Here is a 23217-nt window from a genome sequence, read left to right as displayed (position 1 = left end):
CTTATGTCTAGTTCTTTAATCCATTTTGAGTTGATTTTTGTGTATGGTGTGAGGTAGTGGTCAAGCTTCATTCTTTTGCATGTAGCGACCCAGTTTTCCCAGCACCATTTATTGAACAAACTTTCTTTGCTCCAATGCATAGTCTTTGCTCCTTTGTCAAAGATTAGTTGACCATAAATCTGTGGGTTTATTTCTGGATTTTCTATTCGATTCCATTGGTCTGTGTGTCTGTTCTTGTTCCAATACCATGCAGTTTTGATGATTATGGCTTTGTAGTATAGTTTGAAGTCTGGGGGTGTGATGCCTCCATTTCCTTCTTTTTTTTTTCAGTAGAGCTTTGGCTATTCGGGGTTTTTGGTGATTCCATATGAATTTCATCATAATTGTTCTATTTCTTTGAAGAATGACATTGAAATTTTGATTGGAATAGCATTGAATCGGTATATTGCTTTTGGTAGGATGGCCATTTTAATAATGTTTATTCTTCCAATCCATGAGCAGGGGATGTCTTTCCATTTCTTTGTGTCTTCTTCTATTTCCTTTAACAGTGTTTTATAATTTTCTTTGTATAGGTCCTTTACCTCTTTTGTTAGATTTATTCCCAAATATTTGATTTTTTTTGTTTCGATAATAAAAGGGATGTTTTTTTTGATTTCTTCTTCTTCAGATTTATTGTTTGTGTATAGGAAGGCTACTGACTTTTGCGTGTTGATTTTGTATCCTGCCACTTTACTGAATTGATTGATAAGTTGAATTAGTTTTTCTGTGGAGTTTTTGGGGTTCTCTATGTATATTATCATATCATCTGCAAATAGTGATAGTTTGACTTCTTCTTTTCCTATTTGGATTCCTTGTATGTCTTTCTCTTGTCTTATTGCCCTGGCTAGGACTTCCAGTATTATATTGAAAAGCAGTGGTGAGAGTGGACATCCTTGTCTTGTTCCAGATCTTAATGGAATTGCTTTCAGCTTTTCACCATTGAGGATGATACTGGCTGTTGGCTTGTCATAGATGGCCTTTATGATGTTGAGGTATGTTCCTTGTATCCCAAGAATTTCAAGGGCTTTTATCATGAATGGGTGTTGCACTTTGTCGAAAGCTTTCTCAGCATCTATTGATATTATCATATGGTTTTTATATTTCTTTTTGTTGATGTGTTGGATAACGTTGATTGATTTTCGGATGTTAAACCATCCTTGTGTCCCTGGAATGAATCCTACTTGGTCGTGGTGAATTATCTTATGGATACATTGTTGGATTCTGATAGCTAAAATTTTATTGAGGATTTTTGCATCAGTGTTCATTAGGGAGATTGGCCTGTAGTTTTCCTTTTTTGTGTTGTCCTTATTCGGTTTTGGTATTAGTGTAATGTTGGCTTCATAGAACGTGTTTGGTTTTGTCCCTTCCTTCTCAATTTTTTGGAAGAGTTTGTGAAGGATAGGCACTAATTCGTCTCTGAATCTTTGGTAGAATTCATTTATAAATCCATCAGGTCCTGGGCTTTTGTTTTTGGGAAGGTTTTTGATTACCATTTCAATTTCGCTGCTTGTAATTGGTCTGTTTAGGTGTTCTATTTCTTCTTTATCTAGCTTTGGGTGATTGTAGAGTTGTAGGAATTTGTCCATCTCCTCTAGATTGTTGAACTTGTTTCCATATAACTGTTCATAGTAGTTACTGATTATTCTTTTGATTTCTGCTGTGTCCATTGTGATTTCTCCTCTTTCATTTATGATCCTGTTTATTTGTGCTTTCTCCCTTTTTTCCTTTGTGAGCCTGGCTAGGGGTTTGTCTATTTTATTGATTTTTTCAAAGAACCAGTTCTTGGTTTCATTGATCTTTTGGATTGTTTTTTTAGTTTCAATTTCATTTATTTCTGCTTTGGTTTTTATTATTTCTTTTCTTCTACTGGTTTTGGGGTTTTTTTGTTGTTCTTTTTCTAGATCTCTGAGCTTCGAGATTAGGTTGTTTCTTTGAGTTCTTTCTTGTTTTTTGATGTGAGCTTCTATTGCTATATATTTTCCTCTTATTACTGCTTTTGCTGCATCCCATACATTTAGGATATTAGTGTCCTCCTTGTCATTCAATTCAAAGAATTTTTTAATTTCTTCTTTGATCTCCTCGTTAGTCCAGTGGTCTTCCAGTAGTGTGGTTTTTAATCTCCATGAGGTAGGATAGTTCCTTGCCTTCTTTTTATGGTTTATTTCTAGTTTGATGCCTTCATGTTCAGAAAAAATGGTTGGTATGATTTCAATCTTGGTGTATCTGTTGATGTTTGTCTTGTGGCCCAGTATGTGATCGATCCTGGAGAATGATCCATGTGCGCTTGAGAAAAACGTGTACTCCGTTTTTTTTGGGTTTAGTGTTCTATAGATGTCTGTTAAGCCCAAATGCTCTAGGTCCTTATTTAGAGCTTTAGTTTCTTTACTTATTTTTTGTCTTGTTGATCTATCCATTGTTGATAGTGGTGTGTTGAAGTCTCCCACTACGTATGTTTTTTCTCTGATGTCTGTTTTCAAAGAGGACAACAGTTGTCTGATATATTTTGGTGCTCCTTCGTTTGGTGAGTATATGTTAATGAGTGTTATTTCTTCTTGAAGTATTGTCCCCTTGATCATAATGTAGTGACCACTGGGGTCTCTTTTTATTTTTTTGAGTTTGAAGTCTGTTTTATCTGATATAAGTATAGCTGTTCCTGCTTTCTTTTTTGGTCCATTTGCTTGTAGGATTGTTTTCCATCCTTTAACTTTAAGCCTATTTTTATCTTTTGTAGCTAAATGTGTTTCCTGGAGACAGCAAAAGGTTGGGTTTTGTTTCTTAATCCAGGCTGCAACTCTGTGTCTTTTTATTGAAGAGTTTAGTCCATTTACATTTAGAGTTAATATTGATATGTTAGCATCTGTATTTGCCATTGTGTTTGTCTTTCCTTTGATTTTATTTATTTATTCTTTTAATAACTTTTTTTTTTTTTTTTTGGTCTTCTTTCGTTGTTATTCATCCCTCTGAGGTTCTGGCTTTAGGATTCCTTGTAGTAGTTTTTGGAGTGGGGGTTTAGTCGTAATGATATTCCGGAGTTTCTCTTTGTCTGGGAAGGTCCATATTCTTTCTTCAAAGAGGAAGGAGAGCTTTGCTGGATAGAATATTCTTGGTTGGCATCTGTTTTCTTGGAGTCTGTTGACTATGTCCCTCCACTCTCTCCTTGCCCGTAGTGTTTCTTCAGAGAAGTCTGATGTCAGCCTGATTGGTTTTCCTTTGAATGTTATCTGTTTCTTCCCTCTTGTCAGCTTCATTATTTTTTCCTTGTCCTGGATTCTTGGGAGCTTTACTATTATGTGTCTTGCTGTGTTTTTCCTTTCGTCGTGGAAGTTTGGTGTTCTTCTTGCTTCTTGTATATCAATTTTCAGCTCCTTCTTCACATTTGGGAAGTTCTCTTCAATTATCTCCTGGAATATTTTCTCTGTTCCTACATCTCTCTCCTCTCCTTCTGGAATTCCTATAACTCTTATATTTCCTTTCCTCATGGAGTCAGATAGTTCCCGAAGTCTTTCTTCGTTCTTTTTCCTTCGTACTTCTCTTTCCTTTTCTGTTTTGGTTCTTTTTATTTCTGTGTCTTCAACAGTACTTATTCGTTCTTCCATTTCATCTATTCTGCTTTCATTGCTTTTCCCAGAGTTCTTTAGTTCCTCCATTAATTCTTTGATCTCTTGCATTTCTTTTACTTCCTTCTTTAGGGACTCAATTTCATTCTTCAGACCATTGTTTTCCCTTTTTAGGGACTCAATTTCATTCTTCTGACCATTGTTTTCCCTCTTTAGGGACTCAATTTCCTTCTTTTGATCATTGTTTTCCTTTATGACTTCTGCCACTTTTTTAATCAGGGCAATTTTAAATTCTCTTTCTGGAAGGCTCAGAAGTTCTTCCAAGTTACTGTCGTTGCAATCTGGAGTGTGGTTTTCTTTTTGTGGTGTGCTTCTTTCCTGAGGCGTTGTTAGGTTGCGTGTGGTTCTTCTACTCCCTACTGTCTGTTTTCTAATTTGTCGTATGCATTGGGACACTGTGTTGCTCGGACTGGCCGTCATCTTGGGTGAACTTCTCCGCTCCCCTCTGGCTCCTCCAGGAACCATCTCTGGCTTCTGGGGGGGCTTTCTGCTGGTTTCAGGAAGTCTTTACTGAAGAAATGTCCCTTTTCTAAACTGGCGAAGCGGGACGCAGTCCCTGCACATCCGGTCTCAGGCACACACTTCTGCGTGCCCGGTCTGCCCCGGACGTGGGTGCCTGCTCCCTCTGTGGGTTCAGACTGCTGGTTGGAAGGGGCCTGGCGTGGGCTAACTTCCCAGCTGGCCACTGGGTCCTCCAGAAGCCTTCTGCTCTTTTCAAGAAGTCTTAAGAAATTTCCCTGTTCTATGGGGTGTTAGTGACTTTTTTTCTGGTCGCTAGGTGGCGCCAGAGATCTCTCCTATTGTCCTTGGGGGGCTGTTTTTCAACCCCCCCACCCCCGTGAGACAGGGAACAAAGAGCGAGAATGGTAGGGTAAACCTCAACGGCTTTGGGGTGCTGTGTCTGCCTTGTGCCCCACCGTCGTGGAGAACCCACGCCCAGAATTTTGTGCCCCGGGTCTCAGTTCAAAGCCCTCAGGTCCAGGACGCGGGCTGTAGCCCAGTTCAGTGGCGCGGGAATGGCACCCGGCTCCCGTGCCTGGGCGCCTGGTTCCTGCTTACTCAGTGAGGGGCTTTCACCCCCGTGAGGGTCTCCGCGCATCTCCCCTCAAGCCTAGGTCGCAGGCGGGGAGACCTGGGCAGCCGGGATCCTGGTCCGCGTTTGCTTTTCAAGCGCGCCAAGCGCGCCGTTTTCCCGCGCCAGCTTACTGGCAGCCCGGGCTGTGTGCACGTCTCCCGGGGTCTTTGTTCTTCTCTAATGGCGCCCGGAGCCGTTCGCTCACCGCCTCGGCAGATCCTGCAGGGTTCGCCTCAGCTCCCGTTCACGGGGTGTGGTGGCTGCAATAGTTCCTTTCCACTCACAGTCCCGCTTGCTGCGTCCGTTTTTCTTGTGGGCCGTTTTGGTTTGTTGTTTCCTCCTCTCTGCCGGTCGGAGAGTGCCGCCTCTGTGGGCGGGGGAGGGGAGCAGGGTTCTGCGCTTCCCTCCCTTCTGGTCCTCTTTTATGGCCACTTTCTTCTTCGGGTAGTTTGCTGGAGTCACCCATTTATCTTCCGTGTCCCGGTTCTCACTGGGACCTGCCGCTTTCCCTCCCTATTAGCTTTTTTTAATGGGAGATCTTACTCGCAGTGTCTCCTCGCCGCCATGTTGCTCCGCCCCCCAGGATATTTGATTTCTCCCCTCAGGTATAGTCCCCATAATTTTCCCACCACCACATCACCTGTGACCAACACCACAGTCCCTTGTGCTTTTCCCTCCCCTGTTTTGATGCCTTTCCTCCCCCCATCTCCCACCCACCCTCCCCATCACCCCCCATCCCCGCCTCCCCTGCTGGTTGCCTCAGATCTCTGGTCTGTTTTCAAGTTTTGTCTTTTTCAGATTAAGTCTTTTCTAGAAGTCATCACATCCTGGTTTGCCTCTGAGTGAGGGCTTCCCCGGATGTGGGACTTACTTTTAAAATCAAGACAGGGCCTCCCTGGTGGTGCAGGCGGTTGAGCGCAGCGCTGTGAGGCTGTCTGCAGCCTCTGCAGTGCGGGTTCGATCCCCGCCAGCCGCAGAGCAACTCACATGGCTGGACAGACCACTCCTGTTGTGCCCGCTGCTCCCCTCAGCAGTGTATTTCAGTTGTTCTGCCTGTTTTGTTCCCTGCTCTGTCTCTGTTGGATTTTCTCACCCTCCTGCACATCTGGCTTGCACCCCAGTTCTTGTGCAAATAAAATAATCTTTAAAAAAAATAAATAAAATCAAGACAGTCCTGGGTAATCTGGGAAGAGTTGTGCTATACTGTTCAAAGTCTTATTAAGGGAGACTTACTAAGTCACAAAATGAGGACCCTTTATTGTACTATAATTTGAATTAGTTATCATTGCTCATGGTTGAGGCAGTGCCCTCACAGAGTTGAGAGAATCACATCTAGTCCTGACTGGCACATCCTTGTGTGCCGAGGGTTAGAAAACTTTTGCTTGGAACTCAGGGCATTTTCCCAAAGAAACCATATTAAGCATATGATGATGCTTCCAAGCTCAGCCCCAGAAGCTCTTGATATTGGAGTTGAAAAGACAGAAAACCTAAAAAAAAAAAAAAAAAAAAAAAAAAAGAAAAGACAGAAAAGCATGATTGCAGGAAACAAAGCTGTTTCAAATTTAGAGTTTCAGCTACATGGGTTGAAACTGCTGCTGTGACACCCACCCCCGACCCCACCTTTCTAGGAGAAAATGTAGCATTTGGGACAATAGACACACAATCACAATTTCCTGGCCCCCCTACTAACACAGGCAAATGAACACAACTCACATGATTTCTTGCCATCTCCCACCCCAGCAGGCAGTGAGCATCCCGGCTGCCTGTGTGATGGCAAGTCCGCAGCACTTTTCCCTGTTGGGGTGTTCACATCCCAGGTTAGACACTCCTTTGCCCATGGCCTCCAGATGCTGATGACAGGGATGAAGAAACACAACTCACTTCCCGGAGCCTGCCCAACAGACACGCAGGACAGGCAGCAGGTAAGGGCCACAGAAATGATTCAATTCAACTTCCTCATTTACGGATGAGGAAACTGAGGCACAGAGAAGTGAGGGGAATGGTCCAAAGCTTTTTGGAGTCATCTTAGGGATCTTCCAATCCCCAGGCTTTTCCATCCTGTGCCTCAGAAACTAGAAAATCCCCAGGAGTTCTCTCCACGCCCTCCCCCCAATTCTACTCTTGAAAATAGATCCTCTAAGAAAGCATTGTTTTCTGGCCAGAAGGGCTATGCTTGCTGAGTTGGCATCCTAGAACTCCTGAGGCAGAGATGGCCAAATTCTGTAACCCCACAACACTGCAGTTTCCCTGCAGCTCCCCTTCTCCAGCCAAGCAGAAAGAGCATTAGGGTGGCCCCCAAAGGACACTGCTAAGCAGACCGGCCTCCAACAGTTGGAAAGGGTTGCCTTGCTCCCGCTGCCTTTTGACCTCGGTCACTGTTCCTAAACCCCAAGGACAGTGAAACCACTTCCGGTGGCCGTGTGATGGTGACAGAAAAGAAAATACAAGTGCTTGCTGAGAGCTTTCATTCTGGTGCCTCATGCTGCTGTAGTCACAGAAGTAAGCCGAGTATTCAAACCTCTTTTCTAACCTAGTCAGGAATCCTCCTCAAGGCTGTGCTGCTCTTACAGTCCTCGGGCTGCCAGTATGGGTGTGTGTACCCTGGAGATGCCCCGTGTGTAGTTCTGCAGGACTTCTGCACCTTGCTAAAAACTTTTGTGCAGGTGAACTCGGTTGGCCCTGTGAGGGAGGCCATTCCTAAACCCATTTTCTGAATGAAGAAACGAAAAATAAATTTGATTATTCTTTAATTTGGCAGAGATGGCAGTGGCAGAGATGAGGTTAAAATCTGGGTCTCCTGGATCCAGTATGTTTTTCATCAAAAATATAACAGTCTTTTAAAAAGCACTAATTGTTTTAAAGTAGGCAATAGCTATACATGGTTCAAAATTAAAAAGGTACCAAAAAAGTATACAGTGAACAGCAAGTCTCCTCCTGTTTCTTAGCTTCTCCTGCTAGAAAAAACTTCCTGGAAACAGTTTTCCAGAGCTAATCTATTCATGTACCAACATATATGTGTATGTAAAGACACGTGTATATGTATACACATGTGTATGTGTTTACATACAAACATATGTGTAAGCATAAATGAGCAACAGATTTTATTCATTTAAACATACGGATCTTCCATTTCTGCACATGTGGTGCTGCCTTCCAGAAGGATCAAGTGTCCCTGTGCTTGGGGGAGGACCATGTGGCTCACAGTTAAGCACATGCCCTCTGGAGTCAGGCACATCTAGGGCAGCAGTGGCACTGACCACAGGCACAGCATAACCTCTGTGAGCTTCGGTTTTCTTGTCTGACAAATAGGCATAGTAATTCCTACCACGTTGGTGAGACAATGTGCATGGACAGCACACGATACATGTGTTCATGAAAAGGTGGCCATTTTCTGTGTGCCTACTGTGTGCCAAACTATGCTAGGTACCAGAGGAGGGACAGGAGTCAAGCAAGGTGCTGTTCCTTAAAATCCTTGCCATTGATAATAGAAGGCAATCGAAACAAATCATAATATATCAGGATGAGCAAGAAGCAATTGATGGGTTAGATCCTGGGTTCAGACATTCTGGGATTCAAATCTCATTTTGGACAGTTACCCACTGAGCTGCCTCACCTGATAAACAGGAATAATAATACAGAGTTTAAGGCTTAATACATAGCATTTAAAATAGTTCCTGGTACATGATAGCTATTGACTAAAAGGTGATTTTAATCATCTTAAAATAGCTTATTTTAGGACCTCCCTGGTGGCACAAGGGGTTAAGACACAACCTGTGAAGCTGTCCGCACCCACTGCAGCAGAAGTTCAATCCCCAGCCAGGGAGCTACCCACATGGCCCAACAACCTCTCCTGACTTGCCTGCTGCTCCTCTCAGCAGTGTATTTCAGTCAGTCTGCCTGCTCTGTTCCCCACTCTGCCTCTGGTGAATCCTCTCACCCCCTGCCTCTCTGGCCTGTACCCCAGCTCTTGTATGCATAAATAAATCTTTAAAAAATAATTAATTTTATAATATGATTAATGTACAATATGTGGATATCAGGTGCTGAGGCAGAACAGGGATAGGGCGAAAGTAAGTGCAATGACACAAGAACCTCAGTTGTAGCCCTGCCTGGGCCAACCAGGAGCCAGGGGTCCTGTCACGACCATTTCCCCTACATCTTCTCACTTCACGCTTACAGCTTCCCTGTGAGGATGGGGTTTTCCCCTTTCACAGAGGGACACTGAGGCTTAGACAACTTCTCCCAAGGCAGATGCAGAAATGGCAGCTTCTTTTACATCCTCTTGTCACCTGACTCCCAGGGAAAAGCCATTAAAGCCAGGGCATCTGGGATGGGGCACTTCCTAAGCAGCGTTCACATCTGCCTTTTCCACCCTGCACTGTGTCCTCCTGTGTGGGGTCCCCTGCACTAGGCCTGGGGATGGCACTTGGGGCCCTGTGAGCCCTCACCCCCGGGGGGGGGGACAGTCCTCCAGCCTCAGGGCACAGCAGATGATTCAGTCACAGCTATGAGAGTGAGAAGAGGGGGACACAGACCTGTGTTAGGAGGATTTGAGGCTCCATCTCCACCTGTTCCTGCCTCCCCAACGTCTAAGTGTTGGGAGGAGACTGACAGCAGAGAGGGAGAGAGATGAGGAGCTGAGGAAGAAGTGTTTGGACATGTTACCGGAAAGTCAGGACCTTCTCTTTTCAGCCTGGCAATAGGAGGATGGTCCCCACCATGGGGTCTCCCACTGCCAAAGCTGTGGTGAGCCCCTGGCCCAGGCAGCACTGCTCACACAGACAAGGCCAGGGAGGGGTTGACAGGATGCCAGAGAGTAGCTTCTACTGCTGTCATCACCACTCATGTGATATCATCCTTTATGTAAAATTTATATGGCACCCAATTTATCCAGCACATTCACATCCACTATTTCATTTTGCTTCATAGGTTGTAGTGTTTTTGTATAGTTGGGTTGTGTGTATGTGGGGAAGTTGGGAATTGCTTTCCCACACTCTTCCTCACTGCACCCCAATTTTCTACTTCTGAGTAGAGTAGGTAGATATCGTGAACCTTTTACAGATAAGGAGACTGAAGCTGTGAGTATTTAAGTGACTTTCCTAAGGTCACAGGTCACGGCAGAGCCAGGGGGTTGATTTATAGGGTCTTTATCTCATTGTGATCATGAGGCCATGCATTGATCCTTGTCAGACCCTCACAGGGTAGAACTGGCCTGTATCTAACAACCCACTGGCTGAAATAAGATCCTCTTTGGCAGTGCTGAATCTTCTCCTTTGCTATGTTCTAGAGACACTCCCTCCACCCTGAATTTGGTTCCTGTTACAGACTGAATTGTGTTCTTCCAAGTTCATACATTGACAACTTAAACCTCCAGTGTGACTTTAAGGAGGTAATAAAGGTTTAATGAGGACATAAGGTGCAGCCCTAGTGATAGGGCTGGTGTCTTTGTAAGAGAAAGACACAAGAACATACTTTCTATTCATGAGCACATAAAAGAAAGCCCACGTGAGTCCACAGCGAGAAAGCAGCCAAGTATAAGCCAGGATAGAGTTCTCACCGAGAACCTGTCGATGTCTTGATGTAGGACTTCCAGCCTCCAGAACTGTGAGAAAATAATAGCTTGTTATTTTAGTCACCCAGTTTATGGTGTTTTGTTATGGCGGCCCAAGCAGACTCGTATAGTCACCTAGTCTCTACTCGTGACCTGGATCTCTAACCTCCACCTCCTCCTTAAGTGTAGGTGATTTACCCAATGATTTCTTGGCATTCTCGTTATTCCTTAAACTTGCTTGCCTCTTCTTTCTTGCCTCCTCAGCCCAAATTCTTCACCCACGACTAACTTAGCTGTCCTCTGGTATTCTGTTTCGTATCAGCTTTCTGCTGGCTCATGAGATATGATCATTCTAAGACAATAGGTCTCTTTTGTTCTCTGGTTCATGTATAGCTGCCCATGAATTACTGGATGTTGGTGCAGTCAAGTGTGCAGGTGTAAACATCTGGCTTGGAGTCCCAGCCATCTGCTAGCAGGAGGCCCTGGTCAGCCACAGGATTGCTGCAGAGTGAATGTATCAGGGTGCCAGCCATGAAGGGCTAATCAGGCAGGCAGCGCTGCCATGGTAGGCAAAGGCGCAGGGATGGTACAGGCAAGCTGCTTGGAGGCTGCCCTTGCTGAGATGCACATTGACATTAGCCATCCTAGGGGAGTATTATGAAAGTAATGATGCAGCACTCACCCTGCCCTTAAAGAATTTTGCTGATATTCACAAAAGTGTGGCATTTACTTCCACAAAAACCTTCAGAAGAATCTTTTAGAAGAATAGCTTGTGATCAGCAACTATAAACCAGAGACACACTACGGGGGAGGGGGTAGGGAGAGGAAGGATTAGGGTCAAAATAAGGGGGGGTGTGCAATTATATGGGGAACATAACCAAAATGAAAATGAATACATTGTGCAAAAATGAAAAACGATATAAGAATTATATAAAATAAAATATTTAAAAAAAAAGAATAGCTTGTGATCCTAAGAAACAAGTTTGTTTTCATCAGTGGACACCATGAGTTACTCAAATGACCGTGTTTCCCTCTGTGTCTAGCTGATAGGCAGCTGGGAATTAAATCGACATCCTATTCCTAGCAAGTTAACTTGACTTTCTGTCAAACTCTTATTCTACTCTCACCTCTGCTGTCAACTTAATTTCCTTCTGATTTGTCTTCACTTGGTTCTTAATATATTTATTTTACAAGTGAACAGATTAATACATTCCCATAAAAGATGAAAAGAATTATACAGAGCAAAACTTGAAAATAATCATTTATTATGTATGGTGTACTCTATATTTTTGCTATTAACCTCAAATCCATTTGGAAGACTGTTAGGAAGACTTTAAATTAAGAAAAACAAGTAAATAATGAGCTTTATTTGAAAACTTACTACGGTGCTAGGATGTTCATATATTTTTTTCATTTAATCCTCACAGCAACACTTAGGGCAACATATATGCCCATTTTACAGGTGAGGCATTTGAATGAGGGGAAATTAACTGTTTAAGTCATAGACAGTAAGTGGCAGAAGTAGGAACAAGACTCAGGTTTGGGATTCAAAACTTGTGTATTAGCATATTTCTTTGCTAGCATAGTCACCTAGTCTCTCCTAGGATGGTTTTTAAATCATCTCAACTATTTTGTAAGGTCACAAAATTTATGTGTAACTGGGGTGTGTGGATGTGTGTGTGTGTGTTTTGGGGATCATGCTTGTGGATTGCTCTTCATTACAACTATCTCTCATTCTGCTTTAAGTCACTGGAATTATTGGGGTGGTTCAGTCAACAGCATTTTTTTCCCCCTTAGGTGCCAACAGAGACCTGTTTCAACTCGCTGATCTTGCGTTCAGTCCAGAGGGAGACTCGACAAAGGTCAATTGCAAGGCAGCCTTTAACCTTCCACATTGACCTTCCCCTGCTGACCAATGGGCTGTTATCAGGTACCAGTAGAGCCAAGTCTTTGTTTTTTGGGGGAGAAGCAGTAGCAGCATCTGTACTTCTGAAGGTGGTTAGGGTCTGGAGGAAGGAAACTCATCCACCTGGCAGTCCTGTCTCACCCACTCCCCTTTAAGGGTCCCCCCAAGGGTAAATTCTTAGAGCCATGTAGCATGTTGCCCTGACCCCATTCCGGCCAGCGGTTCCAGTAATTTGTACTGGCTTCCCCCTCCTGGCTGTCCCTGGCCAGAGGATGCAGCTATTGACCTAAACACTGACCACTGTCCCAGCTAGCAGGCAAGCACATTTCTATTTTCATCTCAGTTCCCAGCATCTTGGGGAAAGAACTTGGCCATTCCTATCGACCAGACCCCGGAGGAGGGAGGAGAGCCTGCAGGCTTCTTCTGTAACCTCCCTTTGACTTGGATTCAGAAGACAAAGGTGAACTTGAGTGCTGCGGGGACACAGCTTTCCTTTATGCTGCCACCAGGCCCCGGGGCTGCTCTCTCCAGCACTGAGGCCCTTTTGTCCCGGAGGGGCACCCACAGCCTGACTGCCCACACTGTGAAACCCAGTTGCAGCGCCTTCTCCCCTCCCCCGGGAGTGCTGTGCCTGGAGAAGGGCTTTGAGTTTCGTGGACGCACACAGGCCCTTTTCTTCTCAGGGCGCCTGCAACTTTGATGCTGCGCGCCTGGCAGCCTGGCGCTCGCTGGTCTTGTTCAGGGAGGCGGTGCCAAGGCGCGGGCGCGGCTGCCGGGCTGCTCCGCCGGCTGCGGGGTGGGCAGCAGCTCCCGGCCGCTGCGCCAACCAGGGAGGTGCCCCCCACCTCTCAGCGTTCATGCGGGGAAACTGATAACCCAGCTCCCATTTCTCGAAAACAGGCATCCACTTTGACCCTCTGCAATGCACTTCTAGGAACTCATTCTAAGATAGTTAGGGATGTATAGGAGAATACTGAAAAACATTTTTTTTTCAGTCAAATCTTATAAAAATGTCAAATATGCAGATAGTTGACAGACTGGTAGGGTGAATATTGGTGAATATTCCTAGAGCCTTAGCTAGAGGCTGCAATTAGCATTGTTAATGGACAGCCATTCAGGAACTCCCACTGTCTTACAGAGTGTGTGTGTGTGTGTGTGTGTGTGTGTGTAAGTGTGTGTAAGTGTAAACCTCACCCCATCCCCATTTGTTAAATTATGACACATTTGCACAATGGTACTGCACAGCCACTGAAATAGCATGGAATATTCAGTGATGTGGAAAAATGTGGGGGTTTTTGTTCAATGAAAAAAGAAGGTAGAAAATGATGCACAATTAGTAAACAATTTTGTTCGAAAAAGTGTTTATCTGTAGAAAAAACATACTGAGGTTATGTATGAAAATGTTCATTGGATTGTGTCTAAATTGGGATATGGGTGAATTTGATTTTCAACTCTGGCTTATTTTTATTTCTTTCAATGAAGAACTTCTATGGAAAGTGGACGGGCATTTAAAAGGTGTAGTCAGCTCAAAGGCTGACAGGACTCCCTGAGATATCCCAGCTAGCACGCAAACATAGCTGCTTCTTCCCTGCCCCCCACCCCAGGTTGCTCTCCTGCAGCAAACTGGATTCATCCGTGTCATCACTGATTCTGAAGCCAGGGGGTTTCCTTAGCCATTTTAGAAGGAGGGTCTATTGTGTTATCACTTACCCCACTGGAGATTAGTCTTGTGATGAAACTCTTGTCCTGAACAGAAGGCCAGGGCTTAACCCAGAGGTGCATGTGCCTCTTGGGCACCGACTTCCTTTCACGTGAGAGACCTGGGGAGGTAGACGGGTGGGCAGGAAATGGGGGATGGAGCTGCTTTCATGTGGGTTCTTTTGGGACCTTTGGGGCCAACTGGATGACAATTTTATCATCATATAAGCTATGAGAACTTTGCAGACTACAATAATAAAAACTCACTCTATGGGCCTCCCCGGTGGCGCAGCGGTTGAGCGCTGGGTTGCGAAGCTAACCAGCCTCTGCAGCGCCAGTTCGATCCCCGGCTGCTCCCCGGCCACTGGAAGAGGGTCCCACATGGCGCGCAGACCTCTCCTGCCACCCGCTGCTCCCCTCAGCAGTGTACTTCAGTCCTTCTGCCTGCTCTGCTCCCCGCTCTGGCTCTGGTGAATTCTCTCACCCTCCCGCGCTTCTGACTGTACCCAGTGCATGTATAAACAAAACAAACAAACAAACAAATAAATAAATAACATGCCTCTATAAAAAAAAAAAATTAAAAAAAAAAAAACTCACTCTATACACATATTTTTAGTTCACAAAGTAAATTCACACATAATGGTCTTGGAGAAGTATCAAAAACCACTTGGAGAGGGACATAGGATTAGCAACTTTGATTCTCCCACATAAAGCCACATTAAGAGCTCCTATTTTTGATTAACATTACTTCATAATAAAAAAGACATTATCACACACACCAGATAGAAAGGGCAATCTGGAAGTAAAAAGGCAGTATTTAATTTTATCTTTATGAAAACTCTTACTATAAGGTCACCTCTTTCCCTATGAACCTTTTAAATTATTTCTATTTCTGTCTAAAGGGACAAAAATCTTTTTCATAGACAAGTATTTGCCATTATTACTGATACTTAAGATCATCCACTTAGAAGTGAGGAAATTGAGTTTTAGAGATTGCCAGCTGATAAGTAGAATTTGAATTAGGATTTGAATTAGAATTCAAATTCAAGTCTCTCTGCTCCTGAACCAGTGATTTTCTCCTATTCCAGGTCGCATGTGTGTAACCAGGTTACCTGGGTGGTTCTTGGAAATGGTGGACAGACAATAGGCCTGATTTACTTTTCCAGGTCTTGGCTAGACTTGAGTCGCCAGAGTGAATCCAGTGGGTCACATTTTATCTTGGAACAGGTGGTGTTAGGCTTTCTGAGAAGTTCTCTAATTTCATTATTTGCTTTATCAGCAAATATCCTTACAGGTGATTTCAAAGGGATGAGCACAATAGTAGGATTTAATCTGGCCTTATGGATCGCCTCATTAACGCCTGAAATTTCTCCAGTTTGATCACCTCCACTGATGCATGTAGGAAAATCCATTATAAACTAGGAAATAGGTAAAGAGGTGGGCAATATGTCCTTTCAGTGTTATACTGAAGCATTGTGTAACAGGCTCAACAAAACTTACTGAATTATCCTTGGGAATGTGTCTGACTTTGAAGTTACATATCAACTTCAACTGTATTTAAAGGCAGTCACTATCCATGCCACTTTAGAATTTTACCTCTCACTTGTCCCATTGTGATGCAATATATGAGAACATATTTTGAGAAGTTCAAAAATGTGATATTTGGGATCTGAAAAAGATGGGGTAGTGGGTACATGGTGGGGGGTGGTATCAGCCAAACTTCTCAGGTCAGTTGTACCAGGATACCTTCATTTTTCCATGGACTTTCTTTGTCTCAGTCAGTGGCCAATAGCGTGGTGTATTAGAATTTCCAATCTAGAAATAGAATTTTCAAGGTGTAAGGATGGGAGAAGAGGTTGAAAAGCCAACTGGGGCTACCTGTGGTGAAGGATTGCAATTTTATTTTGTGAATCAAGTCATTAACAGTTTTAATCTAGGAATTGATGTGATCATTCTTTTTAATTAGAAGGAAAGATAATTCTGATAAGAATGCACTGGATGGGTGGAGAGAGTGTCTCAGTGAGAGATAATCAAGACTTGACCAGTATACAAATGGAAATTTGAGCATAAAACCCATACAGCAATTCAAGAGTAGAATGGACAGGGGCCTCCCTGGTGGTGCAGGGGTTAAAGACAGCGCTATCAAGCTATTGCCAGCCACTGCAGCACAAGTTGGATCCCCAGCCCGCCTGGGAGTTAACCCACAAGGCCCAGCAGACCTCTCCTGTCAACTGGGGGTCCTTCATCGCTTCCTTGACTCATGGCAACCTTCCTCCTTCTTCAGAGCCAGTAACAACAAGTTAAATCCATGCTTCAAATCTCTCTTCCTTTTTCTGATTTGAATCTTGCAGTTCTTACTGCAGCTGGGAGCTTCTTTGCTCGGAGGACTAACGTGATTATATTGGGCCTGAATGTTAATCTTCCCATTTTATGGTTTGTAATCTTAGTCACATTTCCAAAGTTCCTGTTGCCATCTTCCTGGTATTAGGACATGAACATCACTGAGGGCCTTTTGGATTTGGCCCTGCTCACTCTGCTCACTCACCCTAGTCTTGCCACTGTATTTGACCTATAAGTAACAGGTAACAGCTAAGAGTTGCTTGAGAGATTTAGAGGAGTGAAGATTTTTTTTTCTCAATAACAACAAATCCAGAGGTGGTTACTAATCTTGTTTCAGTGATTCAATGATGTGAAGACCATTGGCTTGGTAAATTGGTTGGCAGTTCCCTCACAGTTGCAATAGGGCTGCTGCAGTTCCAGATGTCACATATCTTAAGACAGGAAAACAGGGGCAGGGGATTGGTGCACAGGCTCCAGTTTTGTGGCCCTTTATCAGGATGTTTCAGAAGCCCCCATAGGACTTTCACGATACGTCACAGGCCAGAACTGTGTCACATCCCCGCAACTCCTGCAGTTGCAAAGAAACCTGAGAAAGTGAATATTTAGTTTTTCCTGGTAAAGAAGAAGACAGGAAATGAAGTTTCGTTTCACCAGTTCACAGTGCCAGAGTTTCAGTCCGTCCAGGACCCGGTCTTTGGCTTTTTCTCTTGTCAATCTGCAATTAGAATCAGAATCCTGTTCCTGAGTCAGACACCTCCTGATGACTGTGTTCTGACCACCTGTCCAACACCCACTCACTCCTTCTTGTAAGATAATTCTGACCCCAGGTAACCACGTCCACTGCCATCTGCAGGGGCCTGGATCCACTTCCTGTCACTGCCTGCTGCTGGCTCTGGAAGCCCTGACCAGCTTTCTTAGGCCTAGAGCCCACCCACCCCACTGGTTATGCAGAAGCAAGTTTCTATTCCATCAGTAACTGTTTTTACACAGGTCATTTCAAAGCTTCCTGTGTGTGTGTGTGTGTGTGTGCACATGCAGGAGAACACAGGCAAAAGCAGAAAATGCAGCGCATTGACCAAGGACATTTCTATCCTATACTAACTTTAAATTCTATCCTGGGCCTCCCCTGGTGGCGCAGTGGTTGACCGCTGGGCTGCGAGGCTGCCCGCAGCCTCTGCAGCGCCGGTTCGTTCCCGGGCCGCCGGCGAGGGTCCCACAAAAAAAAAAGAAAAAAATTCTATCCAGGTAGAAGATCTTCTGAGGATATTACTGTGGCAGAAACTGTTACCATAATGTCCATTTCCTTCTTCCAACAGTCACAAACTATGATTTTATGTGAGTAATGTACCTGGACAAAAGACTTCTTTATTCTCAGATGAAGACTTCATGTGACTTAGTTCTGGCTGATATGAAACATTGGATTGCACTTCCAGGATATTTCTTTGAAGGGTGGGATGTCCTTTCTTGTCCTTTGACCCATTTTATGCCTGGACTGTAAGTGGCAGGAGCTTTTTCAGCAATTTTGATCTATGAGGACAAAAGATATACTTTAGTGATAGCCAGGTGTTGACAATATCCCTGGACATTTCACCTCCAAGAGATGCATTTTTTTAAACTTCAGTCACTGTGTGTTTGTGTGTGTGTGTGTGTGTGTGTGTGTGTGGTGTGATTTGCAACTGACCCTAAGTAACTCCATTACTTTTTTTAAGCTTTTATTTATTTATTTATTTATTTTAAAAGATTTATTTATTTATTTATACAAGCACTGGGTACAGTCAGAAGCACATGATGCCTAACTCCTTATATTACACTCCAGATACATTATCTTATTTTAAACAGGTAAGAAAATGTCTATTTTCCAAAACTGTTTCTAGCTTGCCCTGGTTCTGGGAAAGCCCCTTGGGGTCAACAGCAATCACCAGAGAGGTGTGTTCCTATCAGCCATTTCATCTGCGCTCTACCCTTCCTCACCATCTTACTTTCTCATCCTAAAAATGGCATTTTGGTCTCTGGCAGGGGCTTAATATAAATATCATCTTGTGGAAATTTCTACCCCCCAAAATAGAACTTGGGCAATGATGTTTGCCCATTCCTGACGGATGGGCTGTCAGACTCACAGACTCATCCTCAGTAAAAATTCTTCAGACTTGGGTATTGCCTGGTGATGGTTCTTCAGGAATAAGTCTGCTAAGAGCTGCTTAGCAATGGTGGCTGGAGGAGGAGAGCTCGTGGTCTAGCATGCCGGCACTCCCTACTCTACTTTCTTCCAAAGGAACAATTGGCTTACCAGCCCCCAGAGTTATATCTGTCTTCTTCTATATCTACCTCTGTACACTCTTTACTACACCCTTTCTCCACCCCAAGTACCACGCTGGGTTACCTCCAAAAGCTGGACAGGCATTTTTACCCATGTCCTCTAAGTAATCCTAGCAGCACCAGGCTAATACTGGCCTGGCCCGGTCTGACATAGCTCTTGCTTAAACCTGCCTGTTTTTCTCAAGAAGTCCAGCCAGGATGTGCTGTCCCTTAAGAAGCGTTCCTGTTGATTCACAGCAGGTGCCCTTGCAGGGGGGATGTCTCAGAGTCATAGAGGCCCACCTAACTGCTCTAAGCAGAGTTCTGCTTTCCAAAGGCAGCAATGAGGGAGGTTATGGTGCCTGATGGGTTAATGACAATAATGGTTTTTCTTATCTATTATTCATGTTTTTTCTCCTGGCAATCTTGGGAGGTATTTAGGGTGAATTTTATAAATATAATCTTCAAGGAGAAGGAGGCAGGAACGAACATTCAGCATGTGCAGAGTAGAAGCTACGTTCTTTCTTTTTCTTAAAGATTTATTTATTTATACAAGCACTGGGTACAGTCAGAAGCACGGGAGGGTGAGAGAATTCACCAGAGCCAGCGTGGGTAACAGAACAGACAGAGTGATGAAATACACTGCTGAGGGAAGTAGCGGGCGGCAGGAGAGGTCTGCGCACTATGTGGTACCCTCCTCTGGTGGCCGGGGAGCAGCCGGGGATCGAACCTGTGCTACAGAGGCTGCGGGCAGGTTTGCAGCCCAGCGCTCAACTGCTGCACCACCAGAAGCTAGGTTCTTGCACACACTGGCTGGTGTCTCAGCAGTCAAGGGCTTGCAGTTGGAGTGAGTCAGCACTTGATTCCATATCAGACCTGCCACTCACCAGCTGTGGAGCTTGGACAAAGAAGTAAAACCAGGTGGCCTTACTGTAAACTGGAGTCTCGACTGCCTTTGCTGTAGCATAGAGGTGACAGGCCTAGGATCTGGACTAGAGCTCTCTGTCGCCCAGGGAGCTTAGTGCCAAGTGCTTTAAAGGGATAAGCCCTTGAAATAACTTTTCTAAGGCCACAAAATCTGTGCTATGGCAGCAAGGAAGGGATCCCTGGGAGGGGTGCAGAAAGGGGTCGGGGAGGGAAAAGAGGAGAGGAAAATTGAGTAAGAGGCATAAAATTGGTTACTTCCAGATTTTTCCCAGAGCCTGTCTCTTCAAACTGGGGGTTTGAGGACCAACTCACTGAGCCACACCCTTCAGTTTTATCAGGAGCCAATTTGGGGTTGGGAAGAAGAGGTCATCAAGTACAGGAAGGTTTATGGAGATGCAAAAAGACTTCCTATGGAGAAACACATCTCCTTAGGTTTAGCAAACAAGATGTGCAAGGTGTACTACTTCTTGGGAAAAGCAGGAAAGCAGCCATGATGCCTTTTCAGCTGGTCACAAGCTACCATTAACTCAGAACCTATATTTGGACACCAGGGGAGTGCAGGCCACAGAGTCATGAATACACATGAACCTTAAGGGGGCACATGGGCAGCAAGACAATGAAGGTGGCACCCGTAATTCCCATGACTGCTGGTTTATTTTAATTTTTGAATGAGTAAACAATTTTAGATGCAAAAACCTTTAGCTTGAGAAATGTAACCTTCAGCAGAGATTTTCTTGTCTCTCCTGGTAGGTGATGTCCACATCCTTCCAGTGTTCCAGCAGTTTCCTAGTCTCCATTCCTGAAAGAACCTGCATTTCCCTTTCCCGGCTCCATCCCTGGCTTCCTGTGTGCTCAGCCTCTTGCAGTTGTCATCGTGCCTTCAGAATGCATTTGATAGGTACAGGAAGTTATACTAGACCGAGATGGAACCAGCAATCAATAAAAAAAGAACTATGTTTCCAAGAAAAATGCATCACGGCTTCCCACAGGAGTTATGTACCATAAGTCCTAATATTATCTGTGGAACAATGGATCTAATTTTTAGCTCTTCTGCTTGGCTTTCCCTGCGTCTCAACAAGTAGACTTTTTAACCTGCTCCTCCCCAACTGGCTGACGATTCGTAGTCAAGATTCCCTTTCCTCTTAACCCTTTCGTTAGCTATCACAATATAAAATCTCTTCCTCCAGCTTTATTTCGCCTGGCTACTAGTTTAGTATATTTATGGTGCATGAGTCATCAAGCTGCCATCTGATTGGATAAAAACCAAGCACCCCTGGGACCATCAGTCAATTACAGCTATTCTCAGCTTCATTCACAGATTTATTAGCTTGCACACACAGAGAGAAATTCATTCAGCAAAGTTCATTCATAAAAATTTCAACACTCTGCGTATCCTCCAGCACATCTTCTCCTTCTGCTGCGAATGGGCTCTGAAAAAGCCTCTGAGAGGAATCCAGGAGGGAGGGAGGCTGGAGCGAGGGTGGGCAGGCTGGGCGAGAGCTGAAGAACGCCGAGGCCTCGCCAGTCCAGAAAAAACCACGGAGCAGCACCCATCCCTAGCACTCCGGGGCTCGTGGCCCAAGAAGGGATGCAAGACAAGCTCTTCCCAGAGGGGTCAGCCATCAGAATCAACCAGCTCAGGCAGAAGGACCTCTGACTTATCTATGCAGTTTCTTTTTTTTTTTTCCTTTTGCAAACGAACAATCCCTGGAACAAATAAAGGGTTAATAGACCAGCTATTGCCCCGCCCTTTGGGAGCCGGAGGGAGCAGGTTTGAAAGTTCCAGTGTGCAGAAGGGGAGACTTGAGGTGGGGGGCGCTCAATATTTCTGCAAAGCGCCTGCACCGCTGGCAACGTGGCCGGCTTCTGAGCCTGAGAGTTGGCGGTGAGCGATCCCCGCCGCCCCGAGGCTGGGTCGGGGCTTCCCCCGCAAGGGATCCTAGGCGAGAACGCCGGGTGCTGCCGCCGGGGCCAGGAGGAGTTGGAGTCAGCTGGGGAGGCGTCGTCTCCCTGGGCTGTCACCCAGAAGGGGCCGGGAGCCGAGGCGGGCGCAGGGCGAGAGCGCAATTGGAGAGGTGGCCGCCGCGAGTTGCACGGGGCGCTGAGGCGTTCCCCATGGTGGTGCATCTCGCAGAAGACTAGGCGGTTTATGCAACAGTACCCTGCTCCTGCACTGCCAAGGCTATGCGAGAACGCGGTCAGGACAGCCTGGCAGGACTCGTGCTGTATGTAGGATTCTTCGGACACCCCGGGATGCTGCACAGGGCCAAATACAGCCGCTTTCGGAACGAGTCCATCACCTCCTTGGACGAAAGCTGCCCCGGAGGAGGCTCAGTCGGGAACAAGGGCTCGCAGCAACCTCCCTACCCCGTCCTAGCACCTCACCTGCCGGCTGAAGATGCCACCTTGGCGCCCCAGGAGAGCCCCACCCCACTGTGCACCCTGATCCCTCGCCTGGCCAGTGTGAAGCTGGCCAACCCCGCCACCTTGCTGAGTCTGAAAAACTTTTGTTTGGGTACCAAAGAGGTGCCCCGGCTGAAGCTCCAGGAAAGTCAGGAGCCTGCTCCCAGCAGCCCGGCTTCTCCAGAGACCAGTCTAAATCGGGCTGGGTCTGCACCTCAGCCACAGCCGCCGCCGTCCCAGCGGGAGCTGGCGGGGCACCGGGCTGCTGCCTTAACTCCACATGCCTGTCCCTTCCCTGGGCCTGCGGATCCAGCCCCCGGGAGCAGGCAGGACAGGCACTTTCTGCAGCACCTGTTGGGGACTGGCATGAACTACTATGTGAGGGTAAGTCCAGTTCCCTCTCTGTGTTCTTTCTAAGAACTCCTGAGGAAAGGGGCATCTCTGTGGGTTGTTTTGGCTTGTTTGTAGCAAGGGGCTGCATCTCACCTGACTGGGCTCTAGATCCGACAAGATATGGAGTAACCAGATCAAGGGAAGAGGGAGCAAGGCTTACAAGTCTCCCTGCAAATACCTGGTTTGTACTGGTGTCAGACAACTTTTGGTTTAAGGACATGAGTTGGTCTAACCTGTAGATAGTTGCCAGATATGGAGGTAAGTTCTTGCAGGGACAGCGATTATGGCATCTTCTTGTCTCCCCTCGACCTAACATTTTGGCCAAAGAGAGTTAAGACTTTTAAATCTGTTCAGTGTTTGAGACCCGAAGGTTTATACCAGCCATTGCACGTCAGAAGAGATTTCTGGGCTGGAAGAATACATAGTGTCAGAGACTTGAATTATTTTTAAAAAAATTAATTCCACATTTAACAAACACTTCTCAACACATGACCTCATCTCTAGCTTGTGCAAAGAACTACTCTTAAGTCTATGGTTCATACTTTTGGTCTCTATCATTATTGCTTATGTAGTGGATAGTGGATTTTGCACTAAATGATTGATGATTTTGCATAAATCATCCATGATTTATGTGCAAAATTAAGGTCCCTACTAGTTTTTTGTCTGCCCCTACCCATTCTAGAACTGGGCAAAGAAAGAATAGAAAATATGGCTGCTGCCCTTCTGGAGCTCACATTTTAATCCAGGACATCAGTGAATGCATGCGAAATAGTAAGAGAATAATACTTAGCAGTAAAGATCAATGCAAGAATGTTATAGAATTCAGGGAAAAAAGAATACAAAGGAAAGGTTGTATGGTCTGAGATTCATTCAAATGGGAAATGCAAGCAAAGGTGCCTCTTGGAAGACGTCAGATATGGATTGGCAGAAAGGAAGCCATCCCTGGCAGGGCAAGGTTCTGAGCCAAGTGCAA

General features: G+C 45.2%; 1 protein-coding gene and 1 long non-coding RNA gene across 3 annotated transcripts in view; both read left to right on the top strand.

Moving 5' to 3' along the window:
• The first annotated feature begins 15600 nt into the window (after window positions 1-15600).
• Window positions 15601-20842, top strand: LOC129145416 (uncharacterized). The gene is made up of 3 exons (XR_008550946.1): window positions 15601-15613; window positions 17990-18065; window positions 20199-20842. It is a non-coding gene; the product is annotated as an uncharacterized LOC129145416 (long non-coding RNA).
• Window positions 20843-20973: 131 nt separating this feature from the next.
• SHC4 (SHC adaptor protein 4) overlaps window positions 20974-23217 on the top strand; it is a 129750-nt gene continuing 127506 nt past the window's right edge. The window contains exon 1 of one of the 2 annotated variants that reach the window (XM_037502439.2): window positions 20974-22235. In XM_037502439.2, the coding sequence (XP_037358336.1) occupies window positions 21633-22235 (603 nt within the window). In that variant the 5' untranslated portion in view covers window positions 20974-21632. The remainder of the gene's footprint in view (window positions 22236-23217) is intronic. The other variant, XM_037502440.2, reaches the window with a different exon arrangement.

Source organism: Talpa occidentalis, unplaced genomic scaffold (assembly GCF_014898055.3).
Source record: "Talpa occidentalis isolate TD23 unplaced genomic scaffold, MPIMG_talOcc4v2.1 talOcc4.11, whole genome shotgun sequence".
Taxonomy (NCBI): Eukaryota; Metazoa; Chordata; class Mammalia; order Eulipotyphla; family Talpidae; genus Talpa; species Talpa occidentalis.
The sequence above is the reverse complement of the archived record's forward strand: the minus strand, read 5'-3'. Positions and strand labels throughout refer to the sequence as shown.